This window comes from Salmo trutta, chromosome 27 (genome assembly GCF_901001165.1).
Source record: "Salmo trutta chromosome 27, fSalTru1.1, whole genome shotgun sequence".
NCBI lineage: Eukaryota > Metazoa > Chordata > Actinopteri > Salmoniformes > Salmonidae > Salmo > Salmo trutta.
In genome coordinates, this window is record NC_042983.1 from 40,623,609 (window position 1) to 40,644,923 (window position 21,315).

The following is a 21,315-nucleotide window of genomic DNA, read 5'->3' on the forward strand; positions in this document are numbered from 1 at the left end:
TTGCCATCATACAAACTGAGGCAGCAGACTTTGTGAAAATTAATATTTGTGTCATTCTCAAAACTTTTTGCCACGACTGTAAATGGTAAGTCCCGGAAGGTAAACTCATACAGGCTGGTACCTGTAGGGTAAGTCCTAGGGCGTAACTCCCTTGTAGGTTGGTTCCTGCTCGTACTATAAAGTCAATAGTAAATCCCAGTGGATTAATACTTGTGATTACTATTAATATAGGGTGAGTCCCGGAAGGTAAGCCCGCGCAGGCTGGAACCTGCGAAAGGTGAATCCCAGCGGGGTTGGTTCCCTGCATAAACTATAACGGGGGAGAGCCTAGTTGTAGTAGCCATAAAAGTGTGTGTGTGAATGGGAGGTTAGTTTTGTGCCCTGTTGGGGTGGTGAACCATGGCAGATTATGTGGAAATAGGAAGACAAGTGTGAATAATTATGGTGATGTGTGTTATCAATAGTAGGGATATTGGAGGAGATACCGCACAAAGCCATTAAGAAATCCGTATTCTCCAGTAATAGATTGGCAGACGCTATGTTATCGGTTCGAATACAAGGTATTAGGTGCTGTGACTAATTAATGATTATCCGGGGAAGTGTGTAGTGCTATCTTAGAAAATAGTTAATAGAAGCTGTGTATTATAGATGGGAGTGAAGAAATCTAAAATACCCTGAACACCGTCGGGGTGTTTAGGGAATAATAACTATTAATATGGCTACAAACGGACCCGTTTCTCCCTGTAATATAGAGATAGCGGAATTTAATAAAGCCATGGAGTCGCTGAAAGAAGCACATGAGCATTCTACCAATTCGGCTGGAATATGGGAAAAATATAGCAAATTAGATAAAATAGGACAACATTTTCCTGCTGACGGTGAATTCAAATCAAATAAAGAATTCAGGGAGGCAATTATGACTTGGCACAAGAACATAAAACCAGAATCAAAAGCTCAATATAGCAGCGTTTTGATGTCAGCATTCTATCAACAGAAAATGCATAATGATAAACCCAGAAAGAGTAACACCAGTACGCTACTACAGAAGGACTGGGAACGGGAGTGGATTGATAGAATTTGCGCTTCTGCTCTGATGACGGGGTTGAACCCTGTGATCAAAACGGTAATTGTGGGGGTAGTAGATTTAATTCAAGACGATGTTTTGAGAGTGGAATATAACTCCGCTGACCTCGCAGACGCGAGAGGGGTTAATAAGACCATAGAGGAAATCACTAACTATAGTTTCAACGGCCAGGATAAAACTAAGAAACGTAGTGTAAAAACATCAAAGTGTAAGGAGATAGCTCCCTGTTTTAGATGTGGGACTATCGGCCATTGGAAGAATGAGTGTAAGGTGATACTGGAACCTAGTGCATTAAAAGGTAATGCAGATATACAAGAGTTTGCATCTTTTTCAAAAGAGCAACAACCAATCGTTTTGAGATGAGCAAGAATGGAAGTTTCACCTAGTGGTGTCTAGTCTCTGTAAGATCCATAGGTGGTTCATAGAGATTACAGTTTCTATGTGATGGAAGACGTATGAGATCACGTTTTACCTAACTGTTTAGTAAAGGCCAGGGATTAAATATTGCAGAATACCTACGATGAGAAATTGGCTACATTTCCAACAGGAAAACGTATTTTGGGTTGAAGATTCTAGGTGAAATGCCAGGGGAATGGATTCTAAAGGTTTTATGACTTAAATTATATAACCAAACACTCATTGCAAATGCAGAAGGCCTTAGGATTTGTCTAAATCATTAGACATTTTATGTGGTTTTATTTTTAAATACATTTACATTGATGTGGTCTTATTCTGGAATGGGGTTCTAGAATGGACGAAAGGGTGGAGGGGTCACAAGGAATTAGCATTGGGGTTACCTAACCTAAAATGAACTTTTACTGTTTTATGTGGTATGCTGGTTATGGAGAACCAGCAGGAGGATGAAATGTTTTGAAGAGGTATTTAAATGGTTTCCGAAGGACAGGGAAAGAAAGGGAGAGGAAACATTTTAATGGTGACGAAAGCCCTGAATATTAAAAATTCCTAATGAAGAATGATCAACTTCATTAGGAATTAAATAGACGGGGGGTTTCATTATATAATTCATGAGAAACATCATTCTCTATCCAAACCATTTCTTTAGGAGATAATTATTATTTCTGTAGGGAGTTATAAAGAGTTGTAATTCTAAGTTAGTTATTAGAATTGGTTTATTTTTTATTTAACCTGTAGGTTTTTTAATCACGTGTTTGAAAGAAAGAAAAAAAACTGTTTCCTTAGGTCCTGGTTTTTGGGGTACATATACAGTGGTACTGTGTTCAGGCTGAAAAGACAATATATGTTAAGAAGGGATGACAGTAACTTCACATGGATTATGATATATGTATTGCTAATTTCATGTTGTGTTTTTTTTCACCAGATTGGTAAATTTCACCAGATTGGGATTCTGGACTGGGAATTCTGTGAGGGGTTAGGGTGCTAACTTCATGATCTGGTAACTCTTCCTAGAGGTCGCCAGTAGAATAAGGGAGTATGGACTAATTTAGAAAATGTTTTTTTTTTGCAGTAACATTATGTTATGCTTTTTGACATTGGTCTTAGAGATGTTATTAAGAAAAGGTTAATGTCATAATTCGCCATATAGTCAAAGTTTGTCTGAATTTCCTGAAACAGAAATGTAATGAACTTAACTGTTATGATCTGTGCTTTGTTGAGGTTTTCATGGAAGGTGACGTCAGATCGTGTCTTCATGCATGGTAGGAATAATTTGACCATAGACAGAGTGTGTCAACCTCTAAACCCTCCCTAACCAGCTGTAGAAAGAGCGACAAAGGCAATGAGAGACGGTGACTTTTACCACTATCTGAGTCCGAGCCATAAACCAGGGCCGGAGTGCTGAGAGCGCGTGTGGAGTGAGTGTGGAGAGAGAGAACAAGTTCAGGTGAGAGACTTGTGTACGTGGGAGAAACGGAAGTATCTACTTGGATATTAAAATCGGGACATTATCAAGGGCCATGAAATGTAACAGGGAAAAGTTACATGTGCCGTTGGGAAAATGAACTGTGAACGATATCTGAAGAAGACCAGCTAGAATGATAAGTACTGGGTGAAGGAAAGGGGTGGTGGTATACAGCCTGCTAACTATTTAAACTAGGAATGCATTGAGATACTGATCTTTCATTACCAGGCCTCTCATGACAGGAGGGGTGGTATACAGCCTGCTAACTATTTAAACTAGGAATGCATTGAGATACTGATCTTTCATTACCAGGCCACTCATGACAGGAGAGGTGGTATACAGCCTGCTAACTATTTAAACTAGGAATGCATTGAGATACTGATCTATCATTACCAGGCCTCTCATGACAGGAGGGGTGGTATACAGCCTGCTAACTATTTAAACTAGGAATGTATTGAGATACTGATCTATCATTACCAGGCCTCTCATGACAGGAGGGGTGGTATACAGCCTGCTAACTATTTAAACTAGGAATGCATTGAGATACTGATCTTTCATTACCAGGCCTCTCATGACAGGAGGGGTGGTATACAGCCTGCTAACTATTTAAACTAGGAATGCATTGAGATACTGATCTTTCATTACCAGGCCTCTCATGACAGGAAAACAGGGACTAAGGGGGGCTGTAATGAGAAGAGTTCTAACCGGCAATAAAAAGTTGTTTATAAATGTATGTTCTAACAGGGATGATGTGTGCTAAATTGATAAAACTGGAATTTGAGGCCTAGACTCAGAGTAAGCACTGAGGTCAGTCATTCTAAATTCGGGTTGGATAATTTATAAAATGTTTTAGTTGTGATTGGGATACAGCGAGAGAGAATTGCTGAAGCACGATGAGGGGTGGATCATTTATAAAATGTTTTAGTTGTGATTGGGATACAGTGAGAGAGAATTGCTGAAGCACGATGAGGGGTGGATCATTTATAAAATGTTTTAGTTGTGATTGGGATACAGCGAGAGAGAATTGCTGAAGCACGATGAGGGGTGGATCATTTATAAAATGTTTTAGTTGTGATTGGGATACAGCGAGAGAGAATTGCTGAAGCACAATGAGGGGTGGATAATTTATAAAATGTTTTAGTTGTGATTGGGATACAGAGAGAGAGAATTGCTGAAGCACGATGAGGGGTGGATCATTTATAAAATGTTTTAGTTGTGATTGGGATACAGCGAGAGAGAATTGCTGAAGCACGATGAGGGGTGGTTCATTTATAAAATGTTTTAGTTGTGATTGGGATACAGCGAGAGAGAATTGCTGAAGCACAATGAGGGGTGGATAATTTATAAAATGTTTTAGTTGTGATTGGGATACAGAGAGAGAGAATTGCTGAAGCACGATGAGGGGTGGGGGCGCTGCTAACATTGATGTGGCCGAGAGAGTCTCCAGAAACTTCTCTAAGTGTCATCCTGAGTTTGTTTGGGGGAATCACTGGATGATGGCTTGGGACAACCATGAAAGTTGTTTTATTTACCCTGTATTCAGAGTTTTTATGTTACGTCTAGTTATTAAACATGTTCTTTGTTTCTCTTTTCAAGTCAATATGTTTTTAGGTTTCGTGGAACATGAGGCTGTTCATTGTTCCAGAGGAGGGAATGATGTATATTGACTAACTGATTTGAGAATGTGTTAGGATGTTTATAACTGTAGAAAATACATTAGGAGTATAGTGTGTTATGGGTTAGATGTAATGATAGAGTATAGTGTGTTATGGGTTAGATGTAATGATAGAGTATAGTGTGTTATGGGTTAGATGTAATGATAGAGTATAGTGTGTTATGGGTTAGATGTAATGATAGAGTATAGTGTGTTATGGGTTAGATGTAATGATAGAGTATAGTGTGTTATGGGTTAGATGTAATGATAGAGTATAGTGTGTTATGGGTTAGATGTAATGATAGAGTATAGTGTGTTATGGGTTAGATGTAATGATAGATGAGTATCATCCCTAGACTGTATATTGTTACAGCAGCTCATAGAAGAAGGAGAGCAGCTAACTGTACACAATATGGGGAATTAGTTGAACATTACACATACCTAGATCATGGTGAGAGTAGAAGAGATACCAGTGGCATTTCAGACATTATGGTAAACTTTCAGGACACCTGTGAGTTTTGTTAGGTTGGATATTATTCCCAACTCATTCATTTTTCTCCAATTTCTAACAGCCGGTGAACATTTGACAGCTTACATGAAGGAGGTATTCTCACTGCAGAGGCTGTAGGGACAGTAACAGAAGGAGCTGTAGGGACAGTAACTGAAGGAGCTGTAGGGACAGTAACTGAAGGAGCTGTAGGGACAGTAACAGAAGGAGCTGTAGGGACAGTAACTGAAGGAGCTGTAGGGACAGTAACTGAAGGAGCTGTAGGGACGGTAACAGAAGGAGCTGTAGGGACAGTAACTGAATGAGCTGTAGGGACAGTAACAGAAGGAGCTGTAGGGACAGTAACTGAAGGAGCTGTAGGGACATTAACAGAAGGAGTTGTAGGGACAGTAACAGAAGGAGCTGTAGGGACAGTAGCAGAAGGAGCTGTAGGGACAGTAACTGAAGGAGCTGTAGGGACAGTAACTGAAGGAGCTGTAGGGACAGTAACTGAAGGAGCTGTAGGGACAGTAACAGAAGGAGCTGTAGGGACAGTAACTGAAGGAGCAGTAGTAGAAGCGTAGAATGCTATATTGATAGAATGGAATTGGACTACTGCACAGATGAGAGGTATTGTGAGACTATAGTCATGGGCCATGTTGGAAGTAGCAGTGGTTACTTTAGTAGCATTGTTGGGATATCAGTTTATGAAGACTCATGTCACATGGATTGGTTACTGGTAACTGGAGGACCGATGGGAGGACAGGGGATGCGTTAGTTGAGAACAAGTTCTCATTTGCAACTGCGACCTGGGCAAGATAAAGCGTAGCAATTCGACACATACAACAACACAGAGTTACACATAGAATAAACAAAACATACAGTCAATAATACAGTAGAACAAAAGAAAACAAAAAGTATATATAGAGTGAGTGCAAATGAGGTAAGTTAAGGCAATAAATAGGCCATGGTGGCGAAGTAATTACAATATAGCAATTAAACACTGGAATGGTAGATGTGCAGAAGATGAATGTGCAAGCAGAGATACTGGGGTGCACAGGAGCAAAATAAATAAATAAATACAGTATGGGGATGAGGTAGGTAGATATATGGGCTGTTTACAGATGGGCTATGTACAGGTGCAGTGATCTGTGAGCTGCTCTGACAGCTGGTGCTTAAAGCTAGTGAGGGAGATATGAGATATGAGTCTCCAGCTTCAGAGATTTTTGCAGTTCGTTTCAGTCATTGGCAGCAGAGAACTGGAAGAAAAGACGACCAAAGGAGGGATTGGCTTTGGGGGTGACCAGTGAGATATACCTGCTGGAGCGCATGCTACGAGTGGGTGCTGCTATGGTGACCAGTGAGCTGAGATAAGGCGGGGCTTTACCTAGCAGAGACTTGTAGATAACCTGTAGCCAGTGGGTTTGGCGACGAGTATGAAGCGAGGGCCAACCAACGAGAGCGTACAGGTCGCAATGGTGGGTAGTGTATGGGGCTTTGGTGACAAAACGGATGGCACTGTGATAGACTGCATCCAGTTTGTTGAGTAGAGTGTTGGAGGCTATTTTATAGATGACATCACCGAAGTCGAGGATCGGTAGGATGGTCAGTTTTACGAGGGTGTGTTCGGCAGCATGATTGAAGGATGCTTTGTTGCGATATAGGAAGCCGATTCTAGATTTAATTTTGAATTGGAGATGCTTAATGTGAGTCTGGAAGGAGAGTTTACAGCATTGGTTTGAGAGACACACTACTCCAAACAGTACCTGCAGTGGTTAAGATCGTCATGTCTCTCCTTGGGGGGGTACATAGTTCTCACGTGAAGTGAGGTCCAACTGCATAATGGGTGAGTGAAGACACCATGACAGAGGAAGCAGAGAGAGAGAGACTAGAGTCCACTGTAAGACATACAGATGGGTTGGGTCTGGGAACTACTTTAAACATCATAGTTGGTTTGGGGTTTAGCAGCTTTATTGGTTAATGCATCATATGATAGAGGATAGAGGGGTAATTGTACTGGGAACAAAATGTTGAAGGCATTGATGTGAAAGCAGATACAGTGCTGAGTTACCTCAAGAGGATGGAACGTGGATTAGGGATACGCACTTGCATGTCAGGTGACGTACCTATCAGGTGAAATGGAGGAGATGGGGAACAAAGTGAAAGTGACATGACTTGGGAACACCTCTGGGAACCTGGGGCCTAAAGAGGAAGACTGGGTGAAAGCATGAGGAAGCTTTTTAGATCTTTCATTTCTGTGGAACCCAGCAGGAAAGTATCCTGGAGGCATTTATTTTTTATTTTATTTCACCTTTATTTAACCTGTTGGGGGTAGGGGGCAGTATTGACACGGCCGGATAAAAAACGTACCCGATTTAATCTGGTTACTACTCCTGCCCAGTAACTAGAATATGCATATAATTATTGGCTTTGGATAGAAAACACCCTAAAGTTTCTAAAACTGTTTGAATGGTGTCTGTGAGTATAACAGAACTCATATGGCAGGCAAAAACCTGAGAAGATTCCTTACAGGAAGTGGCCTGTCTGACAAGTTGTTGTTCATCTTGGCTCTTTTTATTGAAGACTGAGGATCTTTGCTGTAACGTGACACTTCCTACGGCTCCCATAGGCTCTCAGAGCCCGGGAAAAAGCTGAATGATATTGAGGCAGCCCCAGGCTGAAACACATTTACGCTTTTGGCAAGTGGCTGATCAGAGGACAATGGGCTTAGGTGCGTGCACGAGTCGACCCCGTGCTTTATTTTCTTTCCTCTTTTTACCTAAACGCAGATTCCCGGTCGGAATATTATCGCTTTTTTTACGAGAAAAATGGCATAAAAATAGATTTTAACCTCTTTGGTATAGGGGGCAGTATTGAGAATTTTGGAAAAAATATGTTCCCATTTTTAACTGCCTCCTACACCAACTCAGAAGCTAGAATATGCATATTATTGTTCAGGTTTGGATAGAAAACACTCTGAATTTTCTAAAACTGTTTGAATGGTGTCTGTGAGTATAACAGAACTCCTATGGCAGGCAAAAACCTGACAAGGCTTCAAGCAGGAAGTACCCTGTCTGACAAGGAGTCGTGCGTCTTACCTCTTTTTATTGAAAAGTAAGGATCTTAGCTGTAACGTGACAATTCCCAGGGCTCCAATAGGCTCTCAGAGCCCGCGAAATAACTGAAGGTTTACGAGGGAACCTCAGGTTGAAATATATTATCGCCTTTTGTAAGTGGATGCTCGGAGGACCTTTCAATGATGCGCGTGCATGAGTCGCTTCTGAGGAGAAATTTTATTCGGCTGTTTAGGCTCAATGCATACTCCCGGTCGGAATATTAACACTTCTCTATGACATAAATGGCATAAAAATTGGTTTTAAACAGCGGTTGACATGCTTCGAAGTACGGTAATGGAATATTTAGACATTTTTGACACGCCAATGCGCCATGCGCGACACCGCGAAGAAGCATTCTAGAACTCACGAACAAAACGTCGCTGTTTGGATATAACGATGGATTATTTGGGACCAAACCAACATTTGTTATTGAAGTAGAAGTCCTGGCAGTGTATTCTGATGAAGAACAAGCAAGGTAAGAACATCTTTCTTATAGGAAATGTGATTTTGGTGGATGCTGACCTGGGTGGGTATCTAAATAGCTAGCCCTGTAATGCCGGGCTATGTACTTAGATTATTGCAAAATGTGCTTCATCCGAAAAGCTATTTTAAAATCGGACATATCGAGTGCATAGAGGGGTAATGTATCTATAATTCTTAAAATAATTGTTATGCTTTTTGTGAACGTTTATCGTGAGTAATTTAGCAAACTGTTAGTAAATTCACCGGAATTTTGCGGTGGTTATGCTTTTTCTGAACGTCACATGCTAATGTAAAAAGCTGGTTTTTGATATAAATATGAACTTGATTGAACAGACATGCATGTATTGTATAACACAATGTCCTAGGTGTGTCATCTGATGAAGATTATAAAAGGTTAGTGCTGCATTTAGCTGTGGTTTGGGTTTATGTGACATGATATGCTAGCTTGAAAAATGGGTGTCAGATTTTTTCTGGCTGGGCACTCTGCTGACATAATCTAATGTTTTGCTTTTGTTGTAAAGCCTTTTTGAAATCGGACAGTGGGGTTAGATTAACGAGATTCTTGTCTTTAAATAGCTGTGAAATAGTCATATGTTTGAGAAATTGAAGTTATAGCATTTCTAACGATTCAAAAATCGCGCCACTGGATTTCAGTGGCTGTTACGTAGGTGGGACGAGTTCGTCCCACATGTACTAGAGAGGTTAAACAGCGGTTGACATGCTTCAAAGTACGGTAATGGAATATTTTGAAATTTTTTGTCACGAAATGCGCCATGCTCGTCACCCTTATTTACCCTTTCGGATAGTGTCTTGAACGCACGAACAAAACGCCGCTATTTGGATATAACAATGGATTATTTGGGACCAAACCAACATTTGTTATTGAAGTAGAAGTCCTGGGAGTGCATTCTGACGAAGAACACCAAAGGTAATCAAACTTTTCTAATAGTAAATCTGACTTTGGTGAGTGCTAAACTTGCTGGGTGTCTAAATAGCTAGCCCTGTGATGCCGGGCTATCTACTGAGAATATTGAAAAATGTGCTTTCACCGAAAAGCTATTTTAAAATCGGATATGCATAGAGGAGTTCTGTATCTATAATTGTTAAAATAATTGTTATGCTTTTTGTGCACGTTTATCGTGAGTAATTGGTACATTTTTGTAAATTCACCGGAAGTTTGCGGGGGGGTATGCTAGTTCTGAACGTCACATGCTAATGTAAAAAGCTGGTTTTTGATATAAATATGAACTTGATTGAACAAAACATGCATGTATTGTATAACATAATGTCCTAGGGTTGTCATCTGATGAAGATCATCAAAGGTTAGTGCTGCATTTAGCTGTGGTTTGGGTTTATGTGACATTATATGCTAGCTTGAAAAATGGGTGTCTGATTATTTCTGGCTGGGTACTCTGCTGACATAATCTAATGTTTTGCTTTCGTTGTAAAGCCTTTTTGAAATCGGACAATGTGGTTAGATTAACGAGAGTCTTGTCTTTAAAATGGTGTAAAATAGTCATATGTTTGAGAAATTGAAGTAATAGCATTTCTAAGGTATTTGAATAACGCGCCACAGGATTCCACTGGCTGTTACGTAGGTGGGACGATTTCGTCCCGCCGGCCCTAGAGAAGTTAACCAGGTAGCCAAGTTCTCATTTACAATTGCGACCTGACCAAGATAAAGCAAAGCGGTTCGACACATGCAACAACAGAGTTACACATGGAGCAAACAAACATACAGTCAATAATACAGTAGAAAAACAAGTCTATATACAATGTGTGCAAATGAGGTGAGATAAGGGAGGTAAGAGAATAAATAGGCCATGGTGGCAAAGTAAATACAATATAGCAATTAAACACTGGAATGGTAGATGTGCAGTAGATGAATGTGCAAAGTAGAGATACTGGGGTGCAAAGGAGCAAGATGGACCAACTGATGGCTCAGTTGGTAGAGCATGGTGTTTGCAATGCCAGGGTTGTGGGTTCAATTCCCACGGGGGACCAGTATGGGGAAAAAAATGTATGAAATGTATGCATTCACTACTGTAAGTCGCTCTGGATAAGAGTGTCTGCTAAATAATGTAAATACAGTAGGGGATGAGGTAGTTGTTTGGGCTATTTACAGATGGGGTATGTACAGGTGCAGTGAGCTGCTCTGACAGCTGGTGCTTAAAGCTAGAGAGGGAGATAAGTGTCTCTAGTTTCAGTGATTTTTGTAGTTCGTTCCAGTCATTGGCAGCAGAGAACTGGAAGGAGAGGCGGCCAAAGGAGGAATTGGCTTTGAGGGTGACCAGTGAGATATACCTGCTGGAGCGCGTGCTACGGGTGGGTGCAGCTATGGTGACCAGCGAGCTGAGATAAAGCGGGGCTTTACCTAGCAGGGTCTTGTAGATGACCTGGAGCCAGTGGGTTTGGCGACGAGTATGAAGCGAGGGCCAGCCAATGAGAGCGTACATAGAGTCAGGTGAAGAGAGAGTGGGAATTATCATGGTTTCAGACTTTGGTTTTCATGCATATATAAATATGCATAGCTTATCACCTTGTTAATACTGTTATGTTTTATGTCTTTTTGTTGCTTTCCAAGTCTTGTGCTATCACTCTCTTAGGAACCAGAGGGGAAAGTGGAGAGACTAAAAGCTGCTCCATCTGCCATTGAAGGAGACAGCAGATTCAGCTGGAATGGCATTTTGTTGTGTGATCATAATTCAGAGGACATAAGTCTCTGAATTTGTACACCTCGCGGTGACTGTTTGTTCAGTGTTTGTTCCTTTGTTTGTTCATTTAATTCTTGTTTTATAATAATTTGTTAGTTTTATTATTCATGTTTTATTATAATTGTTTATACATTTATTAGTAATTTCCAAGTTTATATGAATTGAACATTAGGATGCTATTGTTCAAGACGAGCGACTGTTTGATTCGACAGTTTGAACATTGAGATATTAAAGACATGATAGATTAGACGCATAGTATATTAAGGAGTAAAAGAGACTGGGTCTCTGTAGAAAGACAGATAGCTGTAGAATGTGTTGGAATGTGTTGGGGGATGAGAGGAGAGCAAAGTGTTGATACAGGAAAGACAGATGGACATCTGTGGATTAGATGAAGGAGGGGTTGAGGTCAGGAGGTGAGGACAGATTCTCATCAGGGAGTATTAAAGGTTTGGTATCCTGTTACCCTTTTTACTCTCTTCCTGTAGAACCATAAGATGAAAGGATTAGAGAGAAGGAGGAGGGTCTAAAGTGGGATATAAATATCTGGATGGACAAATGTTGGGTTGTCTGAATTCCAGCTGTACAGAACCTCTGGGAAGAATTAAACTTGGTTAAAGCTTCTCTAGTGTCCGTGGGTTATTTACTCTGAACAATAACAACCTAACAATACATACTGAGATCATTTAACATAAAATAATTAACTTGGTATTGGAATCATATTTGAACAGAATCCATTGGTATTGCATTGGTATTACATTGGTATTACATTGATTTCACACTGGTATCACATTGGTATCACATTGGTATTACATTGGTATTACATTGGTATCAACCTGGTACTACATTGGTATCACATTGGTATCACATTGGTATCACATTGGTATTGCATTGGTATCACATTGGTATCACATTGGAATTACATTGGTATTGCATTGGTATCGCATTGGAATTACATTGGTGTTACATTGTTATCACATTGGAATTACATTGGTATTACTTTGGTGTTACATTGGTGTCACATTGGTATCACATTGGTATTACATTGGTATCACATTGGTATTACATTGGTATCACATTGGTATTACATTGGTATTACATTGGTGTCACATTTCCATTTAGCTCCAACTTGATCCATTCCTGTTCCAGTTCCCTCAATGGTGGTTGAGATGGGGAAGTTCTGCACTTCTCTTCTTCTTGTTGCTACTGTAGAAAGAGATGGTCTGTGTTACAGTCAACAGAAGAGTGTGTGTGTGTGTGTGTGTGTGTTATATTTACCTTTGTAACTTGGTAATGACTTTGTTGATCCATCGTGCATCTGGAGTCACACAGACGGTGGCTTTGTCCTTCTTGGTAATGCTGATGAATGAAGGGAGGGATATATTACAGCGTCACCATGGTTACATATCATACACTGCAGAATAAAACATATCATAAAATGTCAATATGAATGTACACATATTTAGCAGATGTTACTACAGCTGTAGGGAAATGGTTGTGTTCCCTGCTCCAACAGTGCAGTAATATATAGAAAATACACACAAATCTGAGTAAAAGAATGGAATTAAGAAATCTATAAATATTAGGACGAGCAAAGTCAGAGTACTGTATATGTAAATGTATGTATATATACAGTACCAGTCAAAAGTTTGGATGCCTACTCATTTCAGGGTTTTTATTTATTTTACAATTTTCTACATTGTAGAATAATAGTGAAGACATCAAAACTATGAAATAACACATATGGAATCATGTAGTAACCCAAAAAGTGTTAACTTCTCTGGGACATGTGGGACGCTAACGTCCCACCTGCGGGACACACTGCCAACAGCCAGTGAAATAGCAGGGCGCCAAATTCAAAACAACAAAAATCTCATAATTCAAATTTCTCAAACATACAACTATTTTACGCCATTTTAAAGATACACTTCTCGTTAATCCAACCACATTGTCTGATTTCAAAAAGGCTTTACGGCGAAAGCATAGCATTAGATTATGTTAGGACAGCGCCTAAACAAGAAAAACCACACAGCCTGTCACAAGCGTCGATGAAGGGGGACCAAAACGCAGCGGGTAAAGTGCTCATCTTCTTACTCTATTAAAGACAACACTAAAGCAAAATAAACAAACGACGAAAACAGTCCCGTAAGGTACACAGACTATACAGGAGACAGCCACCCACAAACACAAGTGAAAACAAACACACTTAAATATGGCCTCCAATTAGAGACAACAACAACCAGCTGCCTCTAATTTGAGGTCATTGCCAAAAAAACTCACATAGAAATAGAAAACTAGAACCTAAACCCAAAATACCCAAACACACAAAACAAACACCCCCTGCCACGCCATGACCATACTACAATGACAAATAACCCCTTTACTGGTCAGGACGTGACACCGCCATTTTCCAAGCAAGGAGAGGCTTCACAAAAACCAGAAATACAGCTAAAATTAAGCACTAACCTTTGATGATCTTCATCAGATGGCACTCATAGGACTTCATGTTACACAATACATGTATGTTTTGCTCAATAAAGTTCATATTTATATCCAAAAACCCCATTTTACATTGGCCCGTAATGTTCAGAAATGTTTTTCCTCCAAAAACTTCCCGTGAATGAGCACACCAATTTACAGAATTAGTCATCATAAACGTTAAAAAAAAATTTAAACTGTTATTCAAAGAATTATAGATAAACAACATCAAGCAATACAGATACCCGCCATTTTGGAGTCAACTAAAATCATAAATAGCATTATAAATATTCACTTACCTTTGATGATCTTCATCAGAATGCACTCCCAGGAATCCCAGGTCCACAATAAATGTTTGTTTTGTTCGATAAAGTCCATAATTTATGTCCAAATAACTCCTTTTTGTTCGCGCGTTCAGTCCACTACTTCAAATGTAGGAAGCGCGCCGAAATGTCACAACGAAAAGTCAAAAAAGTATTTACGTTCGTAGAAACATGTCAAACGATGTATAGCATCAATCTTTAGGGTCTTTTTTTTAATCATAAATCTTCCATATTATTCAAAAGAAAATAAGAAAAGGAACAGAGCTAACTCTCACGGGAACGCACGCCACTGAGGACATGTCATTCTCTCAGTCATGTGACTCCAGGACCTCTTGTTCTCTCAATATTCACATTAGAAGCATGAAACAACATTCTAAAGACTGTTGACATCTAGTGGAAGCCTTAGAAAGTGCAAAAATAACCCCACAGACACTGTAGTTTGGATAGGCAATCACATGAAAAACTACAAACCACTTCCTGGTTGGATTTTGTCTCAGGTTTTTGCCTGCCATATGAGTTCTGTTATACTCACAGACATCATTCAAACAGTGTTAGAAACTTCAGAGTGTTTTCTATCCAAATCTACTAATAATATGCATATCTTAGCTTCTGGGCCAGAGTAGCAGGCAGTTTAATCTGGGCACCTTTTTCATCCAAGCTACTCAATACTGCCCCCATGTCCCAAAGAAGTTAAACAAATAAAAATCTATTTTATATTTGAGATTGTTCAAAGTAGCCATCCTTTGCCTTGATGATAGCTTTTCACACTCTTGGCATTCCTTCGACCTCATGGCTTGGTTTTTGCTCTGACATGCACTGACAACTGTAGGACCTATATATAGACAGGTGTGAGATTGTTAGGGTTGAACTGGCTATTTGTATGCATAACTTATATAATATACTGGGGAAGCTATGCTACAATGTTAAGTATATAAACTACGGATTAATCAACGGCTGAAGACAAGAAGAACTACAACCGGAAACAGGAAGTGCGTCACTAGGATGGGACCAGCCTGCACGCCGACGTAAGGAGGAGCAAGTTTAAACCACGCTCCTCCTCCCTCTGACAGGCCAGCATTGAGCGGGAACTATCACTGTCAGAGTATAAAAGAGAGAACAATAGAATGTGTCGTCCTCTTCTCTGTTTTGCCCTGCGAGGTGTCACATAGAGAGACCGTATATACGAACCACCCATTTTCCACACACGTGTTCGCATTAATTAAACAAAAGCTAAATCAGAAGTTACTATGTGCTGACTATTTTGTTCTGATACCAGAAACGAACAGGACGCAACTTTAACAAGATGTTCCAAATCATGTCTAATCAATTGAATTTACCACAGGTTGACTCCAATCAAGTTGTAGAAACATCTCAAGGATAATCAATGGAAACAGGATGTATCTAAACTCAATTTCGAGTGTCATAGCAAAGCGTCTGAATACTTATGTAAATAAGGTATTTCTGTTTTTTATTTTTAATACATTTGTTAAAATGTATTAAACCTGTTTTTGCTTTGTTTTTAAGGAGTATTGTGTGTAAATTGATGAGGACAATTTTTTATTTAATCCATTTTAGAAAAAGTCTGTAAACATAATAAAATGTGGAAAAAGTCAAGGGGTCTGAATACTTTATGAATGCACTGTATGTATATGTATACATGTGTGATTGAATGTATAGTCATTGTGGACAGTATGTGGATAGAATATATAGTATATCTGTAGAATAGGTAGGATATAATAGTATATCTACAGCAATAGTTGAATAGGATGGCCTTGACTAGAAAAACCTATTTGTAATCTGTGATTGTCTGGAGTCCCTGCCACATACTGAGTTTCGGGGCAAATTGCTATAGGCTACCACTGCAAATGTCCACATTTATTACAATGTCTTAGCCTTGGTTATGAATAGGAACATTGAACTCATCATCAGTGACTAATGATTGGTTTGCATAGCATGCAGTAAAGCGACTATACTGACTAATTAATTTCCCCTCCACCACGACCTATCCCCCACGCTTCTTCCCCCTATGCATTAGAAAACCACAGTTTAGCGCTTCGTTCAAGACCTCGCTGACTGACTCACATGATCTATGTGTGGAGACAATGACAGCCACCATGGGTTTTAGGGGCGGTTTCCAGGACACAGATGAAGCCTGGACAACAACAACAAAAAGCATGGAGATCCACTGGGCCACTGGTTACCAACCAATCGATCCACTTCCAGGCATTCCTAGTCGATCACCAAGTGCGCCTACTGCACTGGCCAATCGGATAGCTCAAATCACTGTGCCTACAGCTTCCACGACCCCACGCAAAGTTTGATACCAGCCTATATAAGATTTCATAACTTTTAAAACCATGACCAGAGAGAAATGATCAAAGAATACAGCAAACAGCTGTTGTTTTTTATGAGTGAGTTCATGTTTCAGTTTTCATTCTGCTCTGTCACTGTTTTCATTCAACACTATTACAAAACATAAAACATGTTTCTCTCTACTTCCACTTGAGCTGCAAATGCAGTGAATGAGTAGCCAAGTAGCGCTGTGTTTTTATTAGTAGTAGCAGCTCGTCCTGTCTATTTTAATAGGGAGGGATATTTAACTTTCTCTGGTCATAGGAACAACATGAATTTGTGCATGAGGCAGATGCGGTGTGACTCGACTTTATCCATCAGGTGGAAGACGTTGTCCCCTCTCTCTGGTCAGTCTCACCGGAGGAAAGGAAGGAGAGAGCAGGACCGTGTGAGGCGGACCCTCTGCTGTTCTCTCCCTCCCTCCGCTGAGACTAATGCGGTGTTCAAAACTACTGGGAACTCTGAAATCTCAGACTTCCGACTTCATTGTGTTCAAGACAACTGGATACTGAAAAAAACGAGATCCGATTAGGAAAAATCTTTTGAACGGTCATCCGACTCTAAATTCCAAGTCGGTAACTGGGGCATCTTTCTAGAACTCCATCTTTCCGACCTGAAGTTCACTGACTTCATGATTTGACCTAGTTCTTTTTCCCAGAGTTCTCAGTTTTCTTGAAAGCACCATGACAGATGCAGATACCATCAGTCCAGTAAAATTAAAGCCAATTATTTCAATTTATGCTCAGCTGTGCCTCGCAAGTGATACACCAACTGATCTATTTTGTTATCAAAGCTCGAGTTTTGAAATATAATATTGTCTGAGAATAACAATATTGGCAGGACAGGCATATACACAAGTAGAAAAAAGGGTTCCAAAAGAGTTCTTCAGCTGTCCCCATAGGAGAACACTTTTTGGTTCCAGGCCGAACTCTTAGATTCAGATAGAACCCTTTTGAGTTCCATGTAGAACCCTCTGTGGAAAGGGTTTTTGGAACCCAAAAAGGGTTATTCAAAGGGTTCTACTATGGGATCTAAATAGCACCTTATTTCTAAGAGTGTAGCCAATAGAATGTGATAATGTATTAGGCAAACTGTGATAATGTATTAGGCATGCTGTGATAATGTATTAGGCATACTGTGATCATGTATTAGGCATGCTGTGATCATGTATTAGGAATGCGGTGATAATGTATTAGGCATACTGTGATAATGTATTAGGCATACTGTGATCATGTATTATGCATACTGTGATAATGTATTAGGCATACTGTGATAATGTATTAGGCAGACCAGATAATGTATTAGGCAAACTGTGATAATGTATTAGGCATGCTGTGATAATGTATTAGGCATACTGTGATCATGTATTAGGCATGCTGTGATCATGTATTAGGAATGCGGTGATAATGTATTAGGCATACTGTGATAATGTATTAGGCATACTGTGATCATGTATTATGCATACTGTGATAATGTATTAGGCAGACCAGGTAATGTATTAGGGCTACTGTGATAATGTATTAGGAATGCTGTGGTCATGTATTAGGCAGACCAGGTAATGTATTAGGGCTACTGTACAAACCTCATTCATACAGAACAGTTTTTATTAGGTTAATGTCACTTTTTTTTAAGTCATGTTTAAAAATATATATATATTTCAGAAATAGATTTTGGCTTGCTTTTTGACTGTGAAAGTGTTGTTGACTGGTTGTTAGGTGGTGTTAGTTGACTCACATGATCTCTGTTTGACGACAGTGGGCACCTGGAGGTAGGATCTCTATCCTGTGGAACAGCCTAGGAGAGATGAAAGCAGAGGACGTTCGGATGCAGCGACACTTCTGACATGCAGCACAGCCGTTCATGGGGAATGCTGCAGGGATGAAGACTGTGAATATTACATACAATAACAATATAGTATTGTTCGGATTTGGGGTTAAAGGTTAAGGTTTAAGGGATAGGGTTAAAACCTTTTCAATCATCACTAAAAGTTGCACTTTGAAACATGTGAATGTTACAAAGACAAAACTGATTGTAGATCAGCACTCTTAGGGCTCTATTCAGTCTGTATCATCGCTGAAGCGTTACAGATCAAATCAAATCAAAGTTTATTTGTCTCGTGCGCCAAATACAACGGGTAGATTACCTTACAGTGAAATGCTTACTTACAGGCTCTAACCAATAGTGCATAAAAGGTATTAGGTGAACAATAGGTAAGTAAAGAAATAAAAACACCAGTAAAAAGACAGTGATTGCGTGATAGCAATGTAACGGTAATATCTGATTGAGACGACATGCAGCGTTTACCGTGAATGCAGTTTCCGCTAAGGAACATTGCCTTTAAATTTCACTCACGCTGCAAAGCAGAACTTCTGCCATACGGATTGAATACAGACCCTACTCTGAGACACTTAAAATTGCAATGGATTGATTGTGATCATTGGAATTCAATTGTAAAAAAAAAAAAAGATAATAGGTTTGGTTTGTCGATAGTTCAAGAGTCAAGTTGAACAGATTCATATATATATAGATAAAGATGCAATATCTCACCTTGAAGAGCCACGACCCAGCAGAGAGTCAGGGAGACCAACAGGTAGTGTGGCTTGAAAGGCATCTTGAGTCTGTGTTGGCTGTGGTTGGCTGGTGTCTACTGAAACTGAATGATGTTGTCTCTGGGTTTATATTGCTGCAAAATAGGAAGTGTGGGGGAATCCCTCATCTTCACACAAAATGATGATCAGACTTTTGGAGTATATAAAAATGTCTATATATATTCACTATTTTAACTTTATACTTAATTTAAAGCCAAGTGATTAATTCTATTGAAATTAAACCTGCCATATTGAGAATCTGTCTTGTTACGATTGTAAAGAGGATTTTAATGATAATAAAATCAAATAATACTTCAGCAATCTAGTCAAAACATGGTAAATGCTGGGTTGAACAAGTAGAAACTCAGTGGTTCAGATTGGATAGCGTTTAAAAACGGAATTTCTCGTAGACATACAGACAGGTCCATAATTGACCTTGATAAAGATGAACAAAAAAGACTGTATAAAATCAATAATACAAACACTGAGCTATATTGTATGCAACAAAAAAAGGGGAAATTATGTTATTTATACTAATACAATTGCTCAGTGAAAGTGATTTTGTTCCACAAGTCATATTTTTTTTTCTCTCTCAAAAAGATAGGGGTTAAAATGGCACTGCTGTTTTCAATACCTCACCTAGAGAGGATAATGGCCACTGAGCCTTTTTCTACTGTAAGGGCTGTCGTGAGAGAGAGACCAATGTGCAGCGGAGTTAGTGTTCATCATTGAATATTTAATAAAGAAAGAACACCATACAAACAAAACAAGAAAACTGACAGCCAAACAGTCCTGTCAGGTGCAAACACTAAACAGAAATAATTACCCACAAAACCCAAAGGCAAAACATGCTCCTTATGTGTGACTCCCAATCAGCAACAACGAGCTTCAGCTATGCCTAATTGGGAGCCACACACGGCCCAAAACAAAGAAATACAAAAGCATAGAAAAAGGAACATAGAACGCCCACCCAATGTAACACCCTGGCCTAACCAAAATAAAGAACAAAAACCCCTCTCTATGGCCAGGGCGTTACATCTACTATGTTTTATAGGATCTTCTTTTACACCTGCTACGTTAGGTTATGAGAATGAAGAACACATCAGGAGGGATCTTAGACCTGCTACGTTAGGTTATGAGAATGAAGAACACATCAGGAGGGATCTTAGACCTGTTACGTTAGGTTATGAGAATGAAGAACACATCAGGAGGGATCTTAGACCTGTTACGTTAGGTTATGAGAATGAAGAACACATCAGGAGGGATCTTAGACCTGCTACGTTAGGTTATGAGAATGAAGAACACATCAGGAGGGATCTTAGACCTGATACGTTAGGTTATGAGAATGAAGAACACATCAGGAGGGATCTTAGACCTGCTACGTTAGGTTATGAGAATGAAGAACACATCAGGAGGGATCTTAGTCCTGCTACGTTAGGTTATGAGAATGAAGAACACATCAGGAGGGATCTTAGACCATTCCTCTATAACAGAGTCTTTCCAGATCCTTGATATCTCTTGTCTGCGCTCATGGACTGTCCTCTTCAAACCACAGGTTTTCAATGGGGTTCAAGTCCGGAGACTGAGATGACCTTTACAAACTGTTCATTTTGTGGTCAATTAACAATTTCTTTGCTGATTTTGATTTGTGCTTGGGGTTATTGTCTTACTGGAAGATCCACTTGTGGCCAAGTTTCAGACTCCTGGAGAAGGCAACCAGGTTTTTGGCTGAAATGGTCTGGTTCTTGGCAAAGTTGATGATGCCGTTGACTGTAACAAGAGCCCCAGGTGTCATAGGTTAAAGACCAAGGTGCAGTGGGTTGCGTGCTCATCATTATTTTATTTATATGTGAACACGAAAAATAAACAAGAAACAAAGCACGACAGTACGGCAGGCTATGCACAGCAGTGCAAAAACAATCTCCCACAAAGGGACAGGTGGAAAACAGGCTCCCTAAGTATGACTCTCAATCAGAAACAACGATGTACAGCTGTTCCTGATTGAGAGCCACACCAGGCCAACAAAGAAATACACAACATAGAAACCCTAGAATACAAAACAAGAACATAAACCAAACACATAAATCCAACACCCCTCTACATACACACACACACCCCGAACCATATAAAACAAATACCCCTCTACCTAAATACATAGCC

At 39.7% G+C, this 21,315-nt stretch overlaps 1 protein-coding gene and 1 long non-coding RNA gene across 2 annotated transcripts; one reads left to right on the forward strand and one right to left on the reverse strand.

Annotated features, from left to right (window-relative positions):
* Positions 1 to 2,875: 2,875 nt before the first annotated feature.
* On the forward strand, positions 2,876 to 4,227 carry LOC115165158 (uncharacterized). The gene is made up of 2 exons (XR_003870082.1): positions 2,876 to 3,126; positions 3,295 to 4,227. It is a non-coding gene; the product is annotated as an uncharacterized LOC115165158 (long non-coding RNA).
* Positions 4,228 to 12,470: 8,243 nt separating this feature from the next.
* Positions 12,471 to 19,195, reverse strand: LOC115165142 (C-X-C motif chemokine 13-like). The gene is made up of 4 exons (XM_029718187.1): positions 19,115 to 19,195; positions 18,302 to 18,437; positions 12,693 to 12,773; positions 12,471 to 12,620 (listed from the first exon to the last, which is right to left on the reverse strand). The coding sequence occupies exons 1-4, from the start codon at positions 19,176 to 19,178 to the stop codon at positions 12,569 to 12,571; spliced, it is 333 nt and encodes a 110-aa protein (XP_029574047.1). The 5' UTR covers positions 19,179 to 19,195; the 3' UTR covers positions 12,471 to 12,568.
* Between the last annotated feature and the right edge of the window lie 2,120 nt (positions 19,196 to 21,315).